Source organism: Pseudogymnoascus destructans (genome assembly GCF_001641265.1).
Source record: "Pseudogymnoascus destructans isolate 20631-21 unplaced genomic scaffold scaffold_29, whole genome shotgun sequence".
NCBI lineage: Eukaryota > Fungi > Ascomycota > Leotiomycetes > Thelebolales > Thelebolaceae > Pseudogymnoascus > Pseudogymnoascus destructans.
Window position 1 is genome coordinate 278175 of NW_020167548.1, and position 15739 is coordinate 293913.

A 15739-nucleotide genomic window follows, 5' to 3' on the forward strand; every position below is an offset into this window, starting at 1 on the left:
ACCTTATTTCGCGTTCTTGCACCTCATTGGAGCCGACTCCTGTGGGCTGACCGCAGAAGGTTCAGTGCTATAAAAAAAACGGGTACTGCGACGAAAGATCCTGCATGGGTGGTGCGACAAGATCGGACTCGCCATGGCTAGTAATCATACCAGGGATCATCAGTTGTGATGGTTCCTATTTCAATTGTATATATAAGCTGGGAAGGACGCTATTCGCGAGGAAGATGATGAAATGAGGCAGGGAACTGTGATTGAGATGAAATGAAACATTCGTAGCTCCTACCAAAATGATCAAAGAAGGTGACTGTGTCTTCGATTTCTCATGTCAGTTTGTGATGTATATATCCATGCCCCTTGAGGAACTCCTCGCTCCTGTGCACTTCCCTCTGCATCATAGCAGTCTACCTCATAAACGCTTCATAATGGCCAGATTACATGTAGATGTATATCGTGCGTTAATTGCTATTTTCGCTCCAATAATAATACCCGATCTCCTCATCTCACCCGTGACGCTTGTAGATGGGCCAGATGTTGTGAAGTTTAGGGAGATATTACAGATCGCATTGCTACTCTGCTCGCCTTATGAGTGCAACATCTCCAAACAGCGAGCGCACTTTGCAATTTTTGTCCCTTCCGGTGCCAATGCCGATCTGGGGACTTTGATTCACGTTGTCGGCGCACCTATGGCCAGTTATATGCTCGAATTTAAACGGGGCTCTCTCCAACTATAGCCCAAGAGCGGCACGAAATGTACCCAATCGGAGAGGTTTTTGTAGACAATATAGTCGAATCTACGAGCAATGATAGAAGCGAGATAAACTGGAGCGCGAAGCAGCCCAGGTGGCCCCTCCTCGTATCAGCGAAAACTTCAGGGCTCCTGTTAACGACCTGAGTGAATCCATAATTTGCTTGATAATGTGGCGCCTCGCTGACTATCAATTCAGACAACCAACGGAAGATGCTAGTTGATAGTGGTGTTATTGCACAAACGGCTGTTGATATAGTCCATGATAAACGTGACCCACCAGGCCACGGGATTGTTTAGCAACCTAGAGTACATGTACGTTACCTGTATTTTCTACACAGATACGGAACCAAACTAGTGAAACGATGCAAGAGTTATCGCCATGCAGTGGGCGAGACGAGGGCCTTTTTGGTCACAATCGAGCACAACTGGCGGAAGACCGAAGCCCAAATCAGGTTCCTTAAATCAATTGCTACCACTTTAGATGACGACTATCTCGAGATGCAATCACTCCTTTTATCCGAGCTAGAAGGCCAGCTGACTGCGACGCTCACCTTAGTCAACTCCCCCAACTTCGGCCTACTCAAATGCCAAGGAATCATCAAAGGATCAGAGACTGTCGCAGATCAGTTCGGACACCCCAAGCCTCTTCCAACCTTTTCATTCGTGTTTGAAATCCCCAAAGACTTCCGGAACCCGCGAACTCTCCGTGGCATTTTACAGGAAGCTGCTCCTTTCCCATTGCATGAGCGACTCGACCTCGCGCGCCAACTCACCTATTCGGTTCTGTATGTCCACTTCATCCACAAGAGCATTCGGCCGGAAACAGTTGTTGTGTTTGAGAATGAAACGTCGAGTATTGGCGCGCCGTTCTTGGTTGGTGTTCGAGAGGGTTCGCCCTGCGGATGGACACACTTATTTGATTGGAGATGAGAGTTGGGAGAAGAACCTCTGTATGTTCTAAGCTTCCTTTTATATCCCATGGCTTTTTGACGGGATCTATAGACCGCCATCCAACACGCCAAGGTATTTTGCCCGAGGAGCAGTATAAGATGCAGCATGATGTATATAGCATTGGCGTAGTGCTTTTGGGATTGTCTTTGGACTTCGCTTGTGACTTGTGACTTAAGGTAACGTTCCGGTTGCTTCGGAATAAGTTAAACTCATGTCACCAGGCGAAGAGAGAGATCCTCGCTTGCGAGCCTTTCGGGATAAAGAGATGTTAGAGAGTCTTGCTGAGCGTGAACCACCTCGTAGACTTGGGAGAAAGTATACCAATATGGTATTGCTGTGTCGGCGGTGTCTAGACGACCCAGAGGCTGTTGGTATTCCGGGTGGTGTGGATAAAGATGGAAAGGAACTGGCGTAAGTTTCGTTGAAACAGTGCTGGAATTAATACATGGGATCTCTCTTTGATTCGCTGAGAGATCGAGCTAGAGGTTGAGATACTAAGACACTGAGATACCGACCCCATAGCAGAGAGGCCATGAGATTAAGAAGGAAGCATAGAGACGGGGAGACTAGGAGAGAGGCAGAGAGACTAAGAGAGGCAGATAGTCTAAGAGATCGAGGAGGGGGAGCGGGGAACTGAGAGACTTAGATACTAAGAGATAGGCATAGAAACAGAGAAACCTCAAGACCAAGTGGGAGGCGCAGAGACTGAGAGATCGACACCTCGAGACCGATCACGAGGCCAAAAGGCACTGCAAACCGCAAACAGTATATAAAATATCAGGGTATCATATTAACTATCCTATCCTAACTATGCTATACTATCTACACCCTCAGCGATATCATGTATCCAGCTGTGTCACCCCGCACCCGATTGCTCTCAGCGCTTTGCTATCCCCCTTCTCCCACCTCTCAAATGCTTTTTATCCCAACCCACACTCAAAGGTCCCCCATCCAATCCAATGCCGCTTCGCTCGCTGATAAGCAAAATATTATAACAAAAGAAAAGTATTAAGATGTATGCCGCCTGTGCTGTGTCCGTACTGCGAAGTACTGAAAAAGGGTATAATAAAAATGAAGTCGCTCCCATCCAAGCCAAGGAGGAAAAGAAAGTAAACCACCCCGCCAAGGTAGACACATCTACCCAACATAACTCCCCTCAACAATCGTACTCAACTTCCCCCTCTCACTCCCTCCACTCCCCCTCCTACGCACAACCTTCAGCTTCCTCGCCTTCTTCCTGGCGCCCTCCTCCAACAGCGCCTCGCGGATCGCTCTCGTATCCACCAGCGACCTCGTCGGCCGCGTCTGTGCGAGTAACAACTCCTCTTCCCCCTCATCCAACGGACTCAGATCGTCGTCGTCGAGGTAGCTTGAAGCGGCTGTGTGTGCGAAGGGTGCGTTTTCATGGCGGGATGAGGATTGGAGAGATGGCCGCGTAGGCCAGGATGGGTAGGCGCAGGGGGAGGAGATGGAGATTGGTGATGCGGAGGTGGTGGAGGATTGGTAGGGAGAGGTGGCGTGGTAGGATGTTGGGTGTGAGCGCGGCGTTGAGGGGGCGGAGGATGTAGGTGATGAAGCTGCTGACGATGCTGCTGAGGAGGTGGCGGAGGAGGAGGAGGTGAAGAACTGGGGGTAGGGGAAGTACATTTTGACTTCTTGTGTGTGGTGGTGAGGGTGGTTGGTGGGTGGATATCGGATCGCTATCTGACTGCACCAGATGGGGCGAGAAGGGCGGTTTATATCACACTGTGCGAGGAACTATGCGGTGTCTGTCTGTCTGTCTGTCCGTCTGATCGATGACAGCACTGTACTGCACTCCAGATGGACCGATTACAACCCGCGACGCTGGTAGGTGGTCGCACGCGTCCGATCGATTACCAGTTGGTTGTCTCAGATGTGTGAGGTTCCGTGTCTGGCGGCTGCAAACGAACGGCGGGCGTCGTTAGGGCGGGCGGTGGTGTGGGGTGAGTCGTCGGGGTCTGAATGTTTGAAATGTTCTTGATTTTTTGCGGGGATGTGAGATGGCCCGATGTTTTTTGGTGGTGTGTACTCCGTATGTGAGGTTGCAGACGGGATGGTGCGTTGTGGTGGGTTTTGAGAAGGTGGTGGTGAGGGTGAATATTGGCCGAAGTTGGTGATGACTATGTGGGTGATAAAATGGTTGAAAGCGGCGAGATAGCGAGCGGGTGAGAAATGTAGGAAGTTGGAAGTTGGAAGTTGGTATTATAGTTGATATGGAAGTCTTGTATGGTATGGAAGTCTTGTATGGTATGGAAGTCTTGTGTGGTATGTCTCTGTCTTTCAATAATATGCCGTCTTTGTCTCTTTACCAGCAAGAAAGAATCACCGCGAACAGACCGACCGAGCAGGAAGGGAGGGGGTATGTATACAAATTCCACGCCCCCCAGTGTACTGTACTGTAACTTGGTTTATTCTCCCATCATCTCCTGGCAGTTCGCCCGCCCCATATCCCGCCCCCCCCCTATGGTCAGATCTCCCTCTCCCCCTTCATCGTCATGGCGGCCTTTTCCTTTTTCCAAACAACGACGCCTGCTCCGTGTGTACAAGCCCGGATGTAGAGTACCGCTGGCAGAGCAGCCGTGGGCCGTTCACGGGCGTGGCGTTCGGCGGTCTAAGACGGGCTAGGCGGAATGGGGGGGAGGGGGGTTTCACCGACGGACGAGACGCGGCGACGCGGTGTGTGTGTGGGGTGTGTGGGGTGTGTGGGGATTGGCGATGGGGGGTGGGGACAAGGGGGGCGGGGGGAGATGGGGAGATGGGGAGGGGGGCGGGGGGTGGGGGGAGATGGGGAGGGGGTGGGGGGGATTTGTTGCTTTTGCGGGTGCATCCAGACGGTCGATAAGTAGCAGCCCCGTGGTGATGATGGGATGGTGTGATAGGGTGTGATAGGGTGTGATAGGGGTGATAGTGATAGGGTGATAGGGCGTGATAGGGCGTGGGGGAGTGGTGGTAGGGAAACGGTGCGGTCACTGTGATCTGTGATGGGGGTGGTGGGCAGTGTATTGTATCGCCAGCTGTATCAGTCAGTCGTACCTTCCACTCATCTGTTGTATACGACAGCGCCCGACAGGGCCGCCCAAGGCGCCCTGTCACTTATGATGATGCCCGCCTCTTCGCTCGCGACACCCTACACCACCCTACACCACCCCGTCTACGATGCACGATGCACGCGCAGTCAGACGTGCGCATTTACGGTGAGCAGAGGACATACAGGACAACAGGACACGGAGGCGCGGCAACTGGACTACAGAGACGCGACGGCTGGACCACAAACGATAACAACACCCCTCACCTCCCATCGTCATATCTACCGTCCCTACTCCGTACATCCCGCCCCATCCCATCCATCAACAATCTGACAGTTGACTCACTCGAGTCATTCCCCTCCATCTCATCATCATCCCACTGCATCGCGACTTGGGGGAGAAGCTGCGATGGGGATGGATATTGGAGTGACGGGATGCCCCCCCCGCCCACATCCCGCCTCCGTTTCCGTCGCTCGACTCCACCCACCCAGTACGTATCGTAATCTCCGCTGCACCCAGATCGCTGGACCTTCTTGGGTTGCAGTAGTCGGGCGGGCGGTGAACAGACCGCCTCCCTCCTCTTCTCCGTTCTAATTGGACCGCGGCGCTGGCGAGGTGCCGCCGGTGTCCGAGTCGAGACGGGAAACCGCTGGTCGGATATCTGAGCTGTAGCTTCCAACGTGTGGAACACGGACGCAGACGGTCGATAGTTAGTCGGGGCGGGGTGGCGGGATGTAACTGTATCAGTTCAGGTGGAACGGGAGGATGGGGAAGCAACGGGGGGAGACTGACAGCTGGGCGTTGAAGGATGGGCCGAGACCGAGGGGTGGCGATGTTTGAGGGAGGAGCGGAGGGGGGGACGGAAACATACAGACATACATGCAGAGGTGCTTGATTGTGGTCTGGAGCTGGCTTTGGGATGGCGGTGGCAGCTGGAAATCCGGATTGTTGCATCATATGGCATCGGATCGTAGGAGGCGCGAGGAGCGAGGCGCGTAAAACAAACAGATCCATCCCCGAGACGTGACGTGACGAGACGGGGTTTGCTTAATTCAGACTGTAGCATCACACACCCATCCATCCATCCTTCCCTCTCTCCAAAAATACACACCTTCCGCCACTTCCTCCTCCTCCACCCCCCCCCTCTTTCCGCCCCCCCACCCACCCACACACACACCCCTACCATACGGTACATCCCCTTCCTCCCTCCCGCCCGCCCAATACCGCCAATCATCCCCCCCACCCCCATCTCCCAGACCCATTCCCCCGCCCCACCACCCCACCCGCGGAGGTCGGGAAGGGGGCCCTTTAAACCCAAACCGAATTCTGAGGAGTGATGAATCTTGGGAGGAGGAAGGAGGAGGAGACGCGAGGATTGGAAACGGATGCGTGCACGAGGAAGGTGGGGATGGAATACCCACTCTCCGGGTCCCCCGGGCGTCGAGGGGAGGGGATGGAATACCCACTCTCTGGGTCCCCTGGGCGCCGAGGGGAGGGGATGGAAGATTGGCTTTACTGGATTGTGACCGAGGCAGAATTGACGGGGGCAGGGGGGGTTATGGTGATGCTAATGCCAGAGAAGAGAGTATTACATACATACATATACCTTATGCATTCATTTGTACCAGCCCCCGTGATATTGCCGCCCCGGCCCGCTCACTCTACGATAGTACGGTACGAGAAATTAATTCCCACCACACCGGGCCCTACACCAATCCACCGAACCCCTAACAACGCCAATTTAAGGAGCCCTTGTCGGAATCCCCACTGAAAATTAATTTCCCCATTGCCTCGGGTTCGGGGTGGTCCTAGTTTGGCTCTGAAAATGTCGAGGGAAGGGAGGGAGGGAGCGGGAGAAGGAGAAGGAGAAGGAGAAGGAGTGGGAATGGACGGGTTGCTCGCGTCTTCGCTCCACTTGGCAGGTTAACTTTGGGGATTTGGGAGGTGAGAGGGGGAAATTGTCTAGTTCAGGGGAGACTGAATACCGAGGGAGCGTGGATAGATCGTTGGGTCTGTCTTCCTGCTGGGGTGCTCCACATGTAACTTTTGTCAATTCGGGAGAGCGCCTGTCCGTACCTCGGGGAAGTGAAAAAAGCCGCCGTATGTAGGGGAGGTGGTAAACGGGTTGTTGGGTTTTGGCTCCGTCCCGAGCTCCGCGGCTTCTCCACTCCTCATACTCTGGTTTGGAAAGAGGAGATGATGAGTAACGAGAGAGGGGACAGGACAGATGGTTGAGTTTGCTTCCTTCCCTCCCTCTCTCCCTTCCTCCCTCCCTTCCTCCCTTCCTCCCTCCCTTCCTCCCTTCCTCCCTCCCTTCCTCCCTTCCTCCCTTCCTCCCTTCCTCCCTCCCTTCCTCCCTCCCCCGGATGAGTGGTCCACATGTAACTTGCGAATTTGAGTTACCGTACCTGACATGACAGACCATCGAGCGTACAGTATACGACTCATGCGGGCGTGCAGCCGCCTTCCCGCTGTGCATACGGCACTTCACAAACAATCCCACAAAAGGAGAGAAAACGCAAATCCCCACAACCCACCCACCAACCGCGGCAACACCCCATCTCCCCGCCGCCGTCCCAAACCCGAACCGAACAACCCGGGCTAGGATCTCCGGTACACCAACTGACAAAGTCCACACCACCGCGTTGGTGTGATGTTACTGTACCCATCCGTCCCGACGTAGCGGGAGGGCGCACTTGGATGCGACGTCGCGATGCGGTGTGGAGGCTCTGTGTGCGCTGAGATGAGACGGGGGGAGCTGTCACTTTTTGGGGGGGGTCACTTTTTGGGGGGGGGTCACTTTTGGGGGGGGGTCACTTTTTGAGGGGGGTCACTTTTTTGGGGGGGGTACGCTGTTGTACTTCAATCGCGACGGAGTTGGGGAGAGCGGGTGTGAGCCGGGAGGTAAGGGTGCTGGGCGGAGGAGGGGTAACGTGATGAGATGGGTGATGGGTGATGTGATGGGTGATGGGATCTCGATCCTCTGTATTTCATGGGTGATGGGATCTCGATCCTCTGTATTTCATGGGTGATGGGATCTCGATCCTCTGTATTTCATGGGTGATGGGATCTCGATCCTCTGTATTTCTTGGGTGATGGGATCTCGATCCTCTGTATTTCTTGGGAATTACATTTCGTGGGGGCTATGTTTGTTGGTTTGTTGGTTTGTTGGTTTGTTTGTTGATTTCTTGTTTGTTGATTTCTTGGTTTCTTGGTTTGTTGATTTCTTGTTTGTCGATTTCTTGGTTCCTTGGTTTGTTGATTTCTTGTTTGTTGATTTCTTGGTTTCTTGGTTTGTCCATCTATCTGTCACTCTCCTGTCGCATCTCCTTGCCCGACAATATTGGAACTCCTGAGTGAGCATCCCAAACAGGTGTTGGGAAAAGGAAGTAAACCATAAAATACACCTGCAACGTGACGATGGAGGATGAGGGAGTGTGGTGGCCAGAGGATTAAGCACGCATGAGCGTCTGGTTGTTATCGCACGCCCCCACACGCCTTTCCAAGCCTCTCCTTCCCTCTTCCCTCTTCCCTCACCCCACACCCCACACCCCACACCCCACACCCCATACCCCATACCCCACACCCCACACCCCACACCCCACACCCCACGCCCCCACCCTTTCCTCCTCCCCTCCCACCACCATCCCACGGCATCCAGAAAACGTGATGAACATCACATTTTCATTTGCCTGCCTGCCTCGTCCATGACGTTTTCTCACACCTATCCATACACAGACTAGAGAAGTCATCACACCCCATCACACCTTGGCGCGTTCGTATGCCAGGAACGGGGTGTGCGTGCGTGCGTGCGTACGGGAGGATCTGGCGATCGTGCGGTATCGGGGGAGGTTAGCTGGGCTGCTTTGTTGAGTGGGTGCCTGGTTGGGCGTGGGATGGGATGGGATGGCGTGGGTGTCTGGTGGTGGCTCGTGAGGGGGATGAGTTGGGCGTTGGGGGGGTGTAGGCTGGTGAGTGACGTGGGCTGGGCTTGAGGCCTTGGCAGTGACAAGGCTTGGGCTGGGAGGCGGATGGGGGTGGGCTTGAGGGGGGCACGGGGTTGTGTTGCCTGGGTAATGTGTTGTTGGACAGGCAGGTCATTGTGAGTCGGTGTGCTGGGGGTTGGGAGGTTGGGAGATGAGAGGTAGATGGGTTGGTAGAGTTGCTGGAGGGGGTTGGGGGTGTAGGTTTGGTGAGTTATATTTTGTATTTCACGTGATGGGGGTGAGGTTATTCTTTTGATATTGGGACGAGAGAGCTCTCGTGCCGTCCATAGGTTGATCGACTTATGCTAATCTTTTGAATCTTATAGAATGCCTTCAAGAAAGCTCAATTCGATGACGATTGAACAGCGTCGTGCTCTTCGACAATGGACTGTCAACAAAACACCTCGACCTTCCCAAAAAGATTGTATCGCCTGGTTTTTTGAGAAGTACAACATTCGAATTAGTCAATCTACAGTCTCGGAATCCCTTAGCAGCCGATTTATCAACCTTGATGATCCGATTAATACACCAACAATAGGGAAGAGGAACGATACGAATATACGTTGACAAGAAGTGGCTTAGCCAGATATTGAGGCTATTCTTTTTGAGTGGCAAGAACGAATCGATTCAAAAGGAGGTTTTACAACTGCAGAGATCTTACAAGAGAAGGCAAAGCGAATTTAGTCACAACTACCACAATATCAAGAGAAGCCTTCGCCAGAGCTTAGCATTGCTTGGATACAGAAATTTCGACTACGTCACAACATCCAGATCGATGTCCTCCTTGGTTTATTGGCAAGGCGAAAACGCCCTCAAGCTTTACGAAACATCGACGTCATAGCAATGGGAGGGGTTGGAGGTGGAATAAGAAGGCTTGGATGAATCAGTTTATTATGGCAGAATGGTTAAGGGTGTTACGATATCAAGTGTGCCTTGCAGCTCGAGTGGGGGTTCAGGGGTGTGGGGAGCTTTCCGGGGTTGGAGCAAAGTTTTCAGTTGTGGAGTGAATTCTCAGAACTGGTCTCGCTAAAGAGAATTTACTCCACAACAACATAGCTGTATATAGATTGAGCCACTGCTCGAGTGCTCCTCTTCTCTTTCCTTTCTTCTCTAGATTGAGTTTAATTCATAATACCCTATGCCTTGGTGAACCGTGACAAAGGGCTTTTTATGCTCGTATTGGTACAATACGGGAGGTTCTTCTCACCATGGACAACTTTTCAGCACATATCAAGGCCCTCAAATCGACACCACCCCCTGCGAATATCCGAGTTATCTGGCTTCCTCCAAATGCAACAAGTCGATTTCAAGCCCTAGATCAAGGTATCATTGCCTCTGTCAAAGCTCATTACCGTCGACAATGGCTTCTTTACATCCTTGACGCTTTTGAAAGGAATGAAGATCCTGTCCAAACGATGAATATACGACTTGCTATTCGATGGCTTCTTCGATCCTGGAATCACGACCTTACAAACTCGACAATCTATAACTGTTTTCGAAAGAGTACGATTGTTCAAAAGCCAGTTCAACCAGTGTTCGGCGGATCGTATCCGGATCTGATCCTGAGCCCTCACGGGTAAGATCATGATCCGTCTGAGGCCTGACGGATAGATACGGGTTATATCCGGATCTTCAGGATAATGAGGCTTAAAATATAAAAATAGAATAGATAAAATAACTTATATAACTACTCTTCCCCCTCGTCATCAGCATCTTCGGCTTCACTTTCTTCAACCTCTAGTATATGACCCCAATCTCGTAAACAGAGTAAATATTGAAGAGAGTCAGGAGAGAGCCTGTTCCTTTTCTTCGTAAGAATATCAGCTCCATTACTAAAGACCCGTTCTGATGGAGCTGATGTTGCAGGAATTGCCAAATGGTCTCAAGCAATTGCAGCTATAATTGGATATTGATATTGCTTTGCTGCCCAATATTTGAGGATATCTGTTGCTGGACCTGGCTGGGGCTCAACAAGCCAGCTCTTCCATTCTGGTTCTTGGTAAATACTATGAGAGAGATATAAATTATCGTCGGAGTCAGGTTCTGTAGGTAATTGTGGTAAATCAGCCTCAGCTTCCCTTTTCTCTTCTTCAAGATAGTATTGGCGGTCTCTATATTGAATAAAGACGTCGTGGAACTGCTGCTTAACCCTATTCCGTTTGACTTCTTCAGTACTGCTTGGCCAAAGACTGTTGAATACATTAAGATTCATATGTGGATCGCAAATTGTGGCTACCCCTGAATGACTCCATCGTTGATTCGTAGCAAGCGTATAGTACTCATTAAGCTTCTTATGAGCAGCGATACAAGCTAGGCCGATCGTTGATGATATACCAACTTCCTTCTGTAAAGCCTCAAGCTTCTTTATCATCTTTAGATACTGAGGAATTGCGAAGTTGAGCATTGGATATAAGCTTGCTTGTAGCTTTTGTGACGGCTTAACAAATATAACGAAGAAATTCTGAAGAGCGTGGAGCATTATCCAATCCTCCTTCTCATACTTAGATCCATTTTCTGTAGCTTAATAGCTGTTGAAACCATTTCGTACGTTGAGTTCCACTGGACTGGCATATCGAGTGATAGTTGTAGCTTCTTAAGACCAGCTGCTATAGTCTGCTTTTGAAGAGCATCTTTCCATTGCTTCGATTTCTGAATACATAGATATGTCTTCGTAGCTTACCAAGAGTATTCTTAACTTCAATATTACTATCAAAGCTTACTGGAATCTGTGCAGCTCCCTGCTCACACTGATAACTCGGCAGTAGTGAATATCCACAGCCTGGTTGTAGGCATATCATTTTTATGGTCGGAGGCCGAGTATCAAGTAATTCCCGACGATATAAGCCCTTTGTGAAGAGCTTCGGCAATGTCGCTGGCAGTACTACCCTTGGATGTTGAGGTAGATTAATCGATACGTCAACTGCTTCAACTGAAGGCTGAATAGGGGCAGGTAGATGTGGTAATGATAGCTCTTCTATTTGAGAATAGCTCTCATGATCTAACGGCAAATCTGATAATTCTGAGTCGCTCATTTTTACTGTAATCGTCACATTACGATGGTATTTGAACCAGTATTACAGAATCAATTCTACGTCTATTATGTGGCCTTGGCTACTCTTGGCTATTCTTGGCATTATCTGTAAGATCCGGATATACGTACGGATAGATCATAATTATGGCGGATAGGATATATCCGGATCAGTATCTGGATCAGCTCAGGTCATACATGATCCGTGCCGAACACTGAGTTTAACTACCCTCACAACCTCTTCCTGATATTACCAATCTCTATCAACAAGTACAACAAGCTGGGAATGTACATGACGCTATGGATCTTTCGAGCTTTTTAAATCCAGTCGATGAGGATATACAAGAGTTAGAGGGGTGGGAGGATTTTCAAGGGGGGGATGCTATTCTTGAGGATATCATGTCACAATACGTCCCAGATACCACTCAAGATGATGAGGAAGAGGATGAGCCTTCTTCACAGCCTGTCCAACTACACAAGCTGCGATTAACGCCATTCAAGTTCTGATTGAGTTTACGGAATCTGGGAATAGTGACACCTCAGAAGCACCAACGTTCTTACGTTCTTTTGAACTTTTTGAGAGACAGTTAAGGCTCCTTGAAGCCAATTCACAAAGGCAGGGGACATTAGACTCATGGTTTATGTAAATAGCTTCAATTTTAAATTTAATCACGTGTAATACATTTACTCGATATATGCATTAAGTCGATATATGCATTAAGTCGATATATTTTTGTGGATCCGAGGCATCGACTTATCATTTTTTTACTGTATAGGCTTTAGAACATCTAAAATGGCTCCTTCAACAACTCGTCGTCATTCAAACAACAACACCAACAGCTCTAGAGGCTCTTCAACCCCTAGAAGAAGAGGGGGACATCAAGTTCATCTAAGTTTCGCTCCTCCGCCCGCAGGAAATGATACAGCACCTCTAGTTCCCATCGATTTGGATCCAACAACTCGCAGAGCACCTTCAGAGCCTGCCGACCCTCCTGAGCCCGCTGGAAAGGCAGGTAAATGCTGGGCCTGGATCTTTCAGCATATGCTGAGTGAAAACATTGAAGAACGATACTATGATGACATTACAGGAAAGGAATTATGGTACTGTGGTTACTGTACGAAGACCTACCATACAAACGGTGGCACAAGGTCTGCAGAGGATCATTTGGCTACCCATGGATTGAAGAAGGGAGACCTGAGGAATACCAGTCACCTCTAGTGACTCTACACATCAACAAGCTCTAGCCGCTGGTTTCAAACGACAATTCGAGATGGGAGAAGAGCACCAGTTCAAGTGTAGGAATATGGGGACAACTGGTGGTGATTCCATCGTTCCAGACCGACTAGAGCTTCTTTACACCAGGTATGATAGTCATCCTCACCTCTTTTTAATGCTAACTATCTGCAGATTTATCTCCGTGAGCTTCCAACCTTTGCGACTCGTTGAATGACAAGAATTCCGTGATTTGCTCGAATATATCAACCCTGACACTATATGCTGGCTTCCTCGAGCTCACTCTACAATTAGCATATGGGTAGAACGACAATTTAATGCTCACAAGAAGAGAGTTAAAAACAACGTCAAGAATGCGCAGTCAAAGATACACGTTTCCTGCGATATGTGGGACATCAACAAATGGCCTCCCAATACTTGTTATAATCTTTTATTACGTCGGAGCAAATGGAAAGGTGAGAAGAACCATGGCAGGTATGAAAGAGGTCTCTGGCAACAAAACAGGAGAGAATCTAGCTTTTGTAGTGATAGAGGTTATTAAGGATTGGGAGGTTCAGCACAATTTGGGATATTTTATGATGGATAAGGAACTTCCATCAAAAGGCACTTGATCAAGCAGTACGTAGCTATGACTATGAGTATAAGCTACGTACGTTCCTTTCCGATCTTCCACAAATCCGACAGCAATCCTTAACTGTCCGGACAATTCAATCAGGTTGGAGAAATGCAGGACTATATCCATATAATCCTCCACTAGTAATTGATAAAATACAAGAGACCCGGAATCAAACACCAGACTATGAGCCATTTGCTTCGTACGACCTTATCTCAACTCCAAAAACTAGTGTGCAAACTATACAGGCAGTTAAACATTGGCAGAAGAGAGTAGAGGCAGCTTTCTCATCACCGTCAAGAGAAGGGTTTCAATCATTTGCACGTGGAACTACAGTTGTTTTACATCGGGCTGAGCTCTATAAGACCGAGCTTGACATTGTTACCTTATGGTCAGCAGAGCAGAAAACAGCAAAGGCAAGGGCATGGAAATCGCTACAGAAGGGGGGGCAGTTATATGCATCAGACGCCCGACTGTTACGTGAGGAGAAGGAAGCAAAATTACAAGCAAAGGCAGAGGCAAGAGTAGCAAAGGAATCAAAGCAAGTAGTAAAGCAGCTACAGGTGCAACAACAGAAAATTGAAATCGAAGAGCGAAGGGTTGAGAGGAAGAGGGTAGCAGAGCGGAAGAAGGTTGGGTTAAAATCCAAAGTGATAATTTTACGGTATGGTAAGGATCATAGTGATAGTAACATTGAGATTAGTAGCGACAGTAGTAGTGGAGATAGTGATAGTAGCTCTATTGATTTTATTATTTAATTATATAGTTACATAGTTGCTATATGAGGCTTATTTCTTTCATTTTGTGTGTTGCACATATCGCTGTCACGTGCACAGATCGCTGTCGCCACCTACGAGCAAAGTGGGTGGAACACCGAGTACTGCTTTTGTCTTTTCAGGGTCCATCTGAATGCCTTCTGTTGAAATTCTATGTCCTAAGAAATCAACTTGAGACATATGGAAAAGACATTTCTCAAGTTTGCAAAAGAGTTGTGCTTGAGATAGCTTCTCTAAGACTTGTCTAACATGTAGAACATGCTCTTGAGTGTCTAAAGAGTATATAATAATGTCGTCTAAGTAGACAACGACAAAGATATCCAAGTAAGGTCTTAGAATATCATTCATGAGAGCTTGGAAAGAAGCAGGTGCATTGGCAAGCCCAAAAGGCATTACCTGGTATTCAAAATGACCATAGCGTGTTCTGAATGCTGTCTTCCACTCATCACCTTCTTTGATGCGTATCAGGTTATAAGCTCCCCTGAGATCTAACTTGGTAAAGATCCTTGCTGAAGAGAGCCTATCCATGAGCTCAGGGATAAGGGGTAAAGCATATCTGTTTTTAACAGTGACTGCATTAAGGCCCCTATAATCAACACAGAGATGCAAGGAGCCATCTTTCTTCTTGACAAAGAGAATGGGAGCTCCTGCTGGTGAGGAAGAAGGTCTGATAAAGCCAGAACTAAGGTTCTCATCTAGGTATTCTCTGAGAGTTTTCAGCTCTAATTCAGATAGAGAGTAGATAGGGCCGTAGGGAGGCATTGAGCCTTCTGCGAGTGGTATCTCATGGTCATAAGGCTGGTGCTTTGGCAGAATTGATGTCTTTGCCTTGTCAAAAAGATGTTGGTAGTCTTGGTATGCTAAAGGCAAAATGACCTCCTGAGATGATTTCTCCAAATCTGAAGTAGCTGCTATCTCCAGGAAAGGTTGGAAAGGTTTAACCCATATCAGAGATGATATATCGTCCATAGTTTGGTCAAAATCCTTGATCTGGGACAAGTCTGAGTCTTGGACCTGAATAGGGGTAACTGAGGCTTGAAGGGGTTTTCAGTATTGAGCTCAGGATTTGAGCTAAACCCAAGTGATAAATGCTTCCAATTGATAGTTGGATCATGCCTTTGAAGCCATGGAAGAACTAGGATGACTGGGTACTTCATTGGTATAACATCTAAAGAGATGGTGTCTGAAAATGTTGATTTTCCTAGGGGAATCTCAAGTTTGAGTACTGGGGTGTTGCAGGTAATGGAACCTGAACTGATAGGAGTTCCATCAATGACTCGGAACAACTCTGGAGCGCCTTTGGGAATTGTAGGTAACTGGTGTGTCAAGATGAGGTCTTGAGATATAAAGTTGCCT

General features: G+C 49.1%; 4 protein-coding genes across 4 annotated transcripts; 2 read left to right on the forward strand and 2 right to left on the reverse strand.

The window, feature by feature from the left end:
• Positions 1–958: 958 nt before the first annotated feature.
• On the forward strand, positions 959–2327 carry VC83_08683 (uncharacterized protein; the record flags this gene model as incomplete). Its single annotated transcript, XM_024472229.1, has 2 exons — positions 959–1016; positions 1104–2327. 2 exons carry the CDS (start codon positions 959–961, stop codon positions 1676–1678), a joined length of 633 nt encoding a protein of 210 aa, XP_024320143.1. The 3' UTR covers positions 1679–2327.
• Positions 2328–2836: 509 nt separating this feature from the next.
• Positions 2837–3346, reverse strand: VC83_08684 (uncharacterized protein; the record flags this gene model as incomplete). Its single annotated transcript, XM_024472230.1, has 1 exon — positions 2837–3346. One exon carries the CDS (start codon positions 3344–3346, stop codon positions 2837–2839), a length of 510 nt encoding a protein of 169 aa, XP_024320142.1.
• A 7268-nt stretch (positions 3347–10614) lies between these two features.
• Positions 10615–11764, reverse strand: VC83_08685 (uncharacterized protein; the record flags this gene model as incomplete). The annotated part of the gene is made up of 2 exons (XM_024472231.1): positions 10615–11246; positions 11413–11764. 2 exons carry the CDS (start codon positions 11762–11764, stop codon positions 10615–10617), a joined length of 984 nt encoding a protein of 327 aa, XP_024320141.1.
• Positions 11765–13461: 1697 nt separating this feature from the next.
• On the forward strand, positions 13462–14365 carry VC83_08686 (uncharacterized protein; the record flags this gene model as incomplete). Its single annotated transcript, XM_024472232.1, has 2 exons — positions 13462–13545; positions 13598–14365. The coding sequence occupies 2 exons, from the start codon at positions 13462–13464 to the stop codon at positions 14363–14365; spliced, it is 852 nt and encodes a 283-aa protein (XP_024320140.1).
• Between the last annotated feature and the right edge of the window lie 1374 nt (positions 14366–15739).